This window comes from Salvelinus namaycush, chromosome 6 (genome assembly GCF_016432855.1).
Source record: "Salvelinus namaycush isolate Seneca chromosome 6, SaNama_1.0, whole genome shotgun sequence".
In the NCBI taxonomy this organism is placed as follows: domain Eukaryota; kingdom Metazoa; phylum Chordata; class Actinopteri; order Salmoniformes; family Salmonidae; genus Salvelinus; species Salvelinus namaycush.
In genome coordinates this window covers 25,059,084-25,065,083 of record NC_052312.1, presented here as the reverse complement: position 1 = coordinate 25,065,083, position 6,000 = coordinate 25,059,084, and the positions used below count along the sequence as shown (strand labels likewise).

Genomic DNA, 6,000 nt, shown 5'->3' with positions numbered 1-6,000 from the left:
ACAATATACAAGTAGATACACACACACACACACACATAAATACACACACACACATACACACATATACACATAGATCTGTGCACACACTCATGTACACACAATGAGAGATTGAAAGAGAGAGAGTAAAACTCAATGTTTTTGTATTCCCTTTCTCTAGAGCTTTCTAACATAGAAACATTGGGTCTTCTACTCTAAAGTTACCAAAAACATGAAACAATGGGCAACACTGACCAGCTCAGCTTGTCCTTCACATGTGACTTCTGAAGAAGAGCTTATCCTGGGGCGTTCTCCTTCTCCACTGTATAAGAGGAAATATAACCACCAATCAACTCTTCCTTTACTTTCAAGTGGACCTAAACCTGGAGTCTTGACTATCCATTTTGTGAACTTAACTAAACCGTAACTAGATCCCACTCTAACACTATTTTCACCCGGAACCCAGATTAAATCAATTCCAAGTCTCTAGACTTTCTAAGTGGACCTGAACTTGGACTACCCATTACAAGACAACACATTTTTATCCCTAACCAAACCAATCCCAAGTCTGTTGATGTCGCATGGTCCTCTGGGTTGGTCCCTCTAGTGGTGACAGGGGAGTAGTGCAGGTCCAGCCAGGACCTCCAGGCCTCAGGAGAACCTCCCAGGATGGGAAGTCCAGGAGGGGTAGCCCTACTGAGCGGGTTCGGATCCTCCGCCACGGACTCTCTGGAGGTAGGGGGCTGGATGGTCTTGCCAGGGGGGAACAACTCCACCTACCTTGGACTCAACCAGAGTCTACCCTGGGGAGTCGGGGCTGGAGGAGTAGACGCTAACCTGTCGTTGGGGTCGTCGCAGACAGAGGCGGTGATTCGAGCACCGACCATGAAGGTTAGTGTGTTTTATTTATCTCTATTATTATTATTTATTTTTTTATGCTATATATAGTGCTACAATCACTACAATACCAGGTTAGCCATTTTGAGTGTACCCATGAGTTTACCAGTCATTTGCCAAGGTCAGAGGTTCAGATATTCTATGGCTGTTCTAGTCATTATCTTTCTATGGTGCCATACAAATAAAGTTTGGTTGTATTTGAAGGAGAAGAACTGGCCGGCACTCCTCATCCTGGTCATCATCGTGCTGACGGTGTGTGGAAACATCCTGGTCATCCTAGCTGTCTCATTGGAGAAAAAGCTTCAGAATGCCACCAACTTCTTCCTGAGGTCTCTGGCCGTGGCCGACATTCTGGTGGGGATACTAGTGATGCCTATATCCCTCATCAACATACTCTATGGTGAGTAGAACTACACTGTGCATAACTCCCACTGACCGTGGCTGGTGGGGATACTGGCCATACCATGTGGTATGTGTAAACGGTCTTGAGGTTGGTTCTGTGGTCTCAGTTTCTTAGACAGGGAGTGTATTTTTTGTGGTTAGTGCTCTGTGTGGTCTGTTTAAACTTTCTCTGTGTATCCAGAATCGTTGGTGCTATGTGGTCTGTGTAAACGGTCTCTGCATCTGTCTCTCTCTCTGTGTGTCTCTAAATCTGTCTCTTTCTCTGTGAGACTATGAGTGTATTGAGAACCGTTAGTGTGCTGTGTTAGTGGTCTGTGTAAACTGAATCTCTGTCTTAGAGTACAATAGTGTATCTTAGTTAGAAGTGGAGGCTGGTGACTTGAACATTTTAGGAGGATGAGAGACCCACAGTATAGGCGCGGAACACACGGAGATGACAAAGCATGTTTCAAAAATCGTCAAAGACTAAGTATTTTAACCTAAAGCATTTAATGAATACATTTATCGTACAATATTATAGGGAATGGGAATGAGAGGGCTACTTACACAGTGTTGGGAAGGGATCACAACAGTGATTGAATGGGGGTATGAGGCATGATTTGAGGTGTTCAGAGGCTTGACTTCAGAGCAGGACAGGGGTTGAGGTGTTCAGAGGCTTCAGTGCAGGACAGGCTCATCATGGATGGATGGTGTTGGGGAAGAGCTCAACTCTTCCACTGAAGGAAAGACAGGATTTGACTGGGAAGACAAAAAATAACAACACAATACACTACATAGCTAGACAAAAGAGCTAAGAATGAGTTAGTCCAAGCAAGAAGTAAAATAATTAATGTGCAATAATGTGATTGTGTTTGTGTGTGTGTGATTGACTCTACATACAGTAATGAGAGAAAATTGATAGGGGTACTCATAGTGCTTGGAGAGGAAACAGTGGATGAGTGGGCACATGAGACGTGGCTTCAGTGGAGTGGTTATCACCTCTAAATCAGGGAATAGGAAGGGACTTACAGTAGCTGTAAATACAAATAGCAGATGCATTCCTTAACAGCTGCGCTATCGTAGGTTAAACTCCGACATCTCAGAATTCACAAAGTCAAACAGTCTGAGCATCTCACCCATTTGACACATCAAAGTAGCCAAAGAAACGTTCCTGAATAAAGCCCTGATCATCCACATACCTGACAATAACTGACAACTGCAAGGAGACTGGTGGCACCATAGGTCCCAGAGTGGTGGGCCAAGTTTTTCCTTATCTGTTAACCTGACCAGGAAAACTCTGGACCATATAAGGTATGACAGTGATTAATCCGTTGTAAAAAGGTTTTACATGGGCTATGACGGGACCAGTTTTTCCTTATCAGGTCACATGGTTTTAAAAAGAAAACCCAACCGTATACTTGTTCATATGAATTATATTTAGACTAGATTAAGAGGGGGATTTCCTCTATCCAGACGCAGAGACAACAACTAATAGGCAACAGAACTCACAGGGCTGAGCTTGCTTTATGCATATTTGGGTCATGCAGGCCAATGCAACTGTAGGCCCAATAAAACATTAACTCACATCTATCATCACTATTATGTTGATTGATTAAATCCAGTTAAAAGTATAGGCAGCTTAGTCAGCCCAAGTTTGAATATAAACCACATTTGATCACATTCACATTTTCTCCTGACACAAAAATGTACTATAAATACATAACTTTACCAATTTGTTTACCCTGACCAGATGGACAGGGCGCATAGGCTGTATGCAACTGCTATTATTAGTAGCCTACAGTTGATCAGACTGAAGAATCGTCTTGTTTTCATCCCATACAGCATGTCCGATCTCTAATGTTTGGGTGTAGGCTAGGCCGCTGCGACATTCATGTAATCAGTTTTTGCTTGTGTCTGTCCGAAGTGATTATGTGTTATCTCCTTTGCTAAATCAATACAGATGGAAAGTGGAAAGCATACTTGAGCACGCTTGAAAAAATGTAGGTGCGTCAACCTCTCTCTTTAATCTAACTTTCAATGTATAATGCGATGGAAGCTATAAAATCATTCTGAATTGATTTCTACATTCCAGAAAAGACAGTCGAAAGTTCCATATGTTCATCAAGTAAAGCACCGTAAAGTGCATTTACCTCTGCAAGCTCCTTGTAGTTGCCCTTGTTAGCAGAACTTTCCTTCTCATCGTGTCCTCTAAAAGCCAAGTCTTGCATACTCAAAAATGCAGTGGTGTCGATAAGCTGTTTGAGAACATCCCTGTGTCTTACTTTCTCTTTGTGTTGCGCAGCTTGAATTCGCAGACATTCGTCCATTACATGATCGATGCGGCTTTTCCCAAGAAGCTTGAATCTGATGTGGGCATTTAAACTCAGCAAAAAAAGAAATGCCCCTTTTTCAGGACCTGTCTTTCAACGATAATTTGTAAAAATCCAAATAACTTCACAGATCTTCATTGTAAAGGGTTTAAACACTGTTCCCCATGCTTGTTCAATGAACCATAAACAATTAATGAACATGCACCTGTGGAACGGTCGTTAAGACCCTAACAGCTTACAGACGGTAGGCAATTAAGGTCACAGTTATAAAAACGTAGGACATTAAAGAGGCCTTTCTACTGACTCTGAAAAACACCAAAAGAAAGATGCCCAGGGTCCATGCTCATCTGCATGAACGTGCCTTAGGCATGCTGCAAGGAGGCATGAGGACTGCAGATGTGGCCAATGCAATAAATTGCAATGTCCGTACTGTGAGACGCCTAAGACAGCGCTACAGGGTGGACAGCTGATCGTCCTCGCAGTGGCAGACCACGTGTAAACACCTGCACAGGATCGGTACATCCGAACATCACACCTGCGGGACAGGTACAGGATGGGAATAACAACTGCCTGAGTTACACCAGGAACGCACAATCCCTCCATCAGTGCACAGACTGTCCGCAGTAGGCTGAGGGAGGCTAGACTGAGGGTTTGTAGGCCTGTTGTAAGGCAGGTCCTCACCAGACACCACCGACAACAACGTCGCTTATGGGCACAAACCCACCGGCGCTGGGCCAGACAGGACTGGCAAAAAGTGCTCTTAACTGACGAGTCGCGGTTTTGTCTCACCAGGGGTGATGGTCAGATTCGTGTTTATCGTCGAAGGAATGAGCGTTACACCGAGGCCTGTACTCGGGAGCGGGGATTGATTTGGAGGTGGAGGGTCCGTCACGGCCTGGGGCGGTGTGTCACAGCATCATTGGACTGAGTTTGTTGTCATTGCAGGCAATCTCAACGCTGTGTGTTACAGGGAAGACATCCTCTTCCCTCATGTGGTACCCTTCCTGCAGGCTCATCCTGACATGACCCTCCAGCATGACAATGCCACCAGCCATACTGCTCGTTCTGTGTGTGATATCCTGCAAGACAGGAATGTCAGTGTTCTGCCATGGCCAGCAAAGAGCCCGGATCTCAATCCCATTGAGGACGTCTGGGACAAAGTTGAATCGGAGAGTGAGGGCTAGGGCCATTCCCCCCAGAAATGTCCGGGAACTTGCAGGTGCCTTGGTGGGAAGAGTGGGGTAACATCTCACAGCAAGAATTGGCAAATCTGGTGCAGTCCATGAGGAGGAGATGCACTGCAGTACTTAATGCAACTGGTGGCCACACCAGATACTGACTGTTACTTTTTATTTTGACCCCCCCTTTGTTCAGGGACACATTATTCAATTTCTGTTAGTCACATGTCTGTGGAACTTGTTCAGGTTATGTCTCAGTTGTTGCATCTTGTTATGTTCATACAAATATTTACACATGTTAAGTTTTCTGAAAATAAACGCAGTTGACAGTGAGAGGACGTTTCTTTTTTTGATGAGTTTATGTGCTCCAGGGGCGGTCGGTGCCATTTAAAATGAGGAAGGAGGATGTTTTAGTTTTATTAACATGGGCTTATTTCTATAACTGGACATTTGATGATTGTCATTCATATTCCATTCACCCAGCTCAATGTAACATCGATATGTTTAGGCTACTACGTGATACTCAAATTTTCCCTCTACTCACTATGAGATTGGTTCAACATAGCCTGTGAATGAAAGTTTCAAACGTAGGTGTACAGGTCGAGAGAATTTTTAGTAATCAAGGTGACACATTCAATACCGCTTTGCACTCTTGCCTGCATCTAACTGATCTAGGGTGTAATCATTAGTCCAACAGTTGCAAACAAGAGTTTCTATTGGACAAATTCAGGTATGTTTATCCCCGTTTCATACGGTTTACTTTGCTTCAGTTCAAGAAACGTTTTTCAACAGAATCGGCGCAATGAATACACCCCTGATCACAAGCAAACACAGTTTACTTTCATAGCAGCCACATACAAACAGCTCGTTGTATATTGTGTATAATTCCTTCTCGCATCTATCTATGTGCTCTCCTCCTCTCACCTTTTCCTTTCGCTTGTGGATTTCAGTTCACAACAAATCAAATGTCTGTCACCAGGCGAAAACCCCCCGCTGCACACAGCTAGCTAGCTATGCTTTCAGTACTAGCTCGGATAGGTTGGAAGACGTCCTTCGGAAGTTGTCATAATTACTGTGTAAGTCTATGGAAGTGGGTGAGAACCATTAACCTCCTATGTTTTATATTGACGTCAATGTACCCAGAGGAGGATGGAAGCTAGCTGTCCTCCAGGTACACAATGGTGCTACCCTACAAAGTGCCACTGACGCTAGTGTATTCCTTTATTGCAAAACAGTGT

At 44.0% G+C, this 6,000-nt stretch overlaps 1 protein-coding gene across 1 annotated transcript in view; it reads left to right on the top strand.

The window, feature by feature from the left end:
• The first annotated feature begins 317 nt into the window (after positions 1–317).
• Positions 318–6,000, top strand: part of htr2cl1 (5-hydroxytryptamine (serotonin) receptor 2C, G protein-coupled-like 1) — a 28,219-nt gene continuing 22,536 nt past the window's right edge. The window contains exons 1-2 of the mRNA XM_038995308.1: positions 318–871; positions 1,061–1,273. Coding sequence (XP_038851236.1) covers positions 646–871; positions 1,061–1,273 — 439 coding nt within the window. The 5' untranslated portion in view covers positions 318–645. The remainder of the gene's footprint in view (positions 872–1,060; positions 1,274–6,000) is intronic.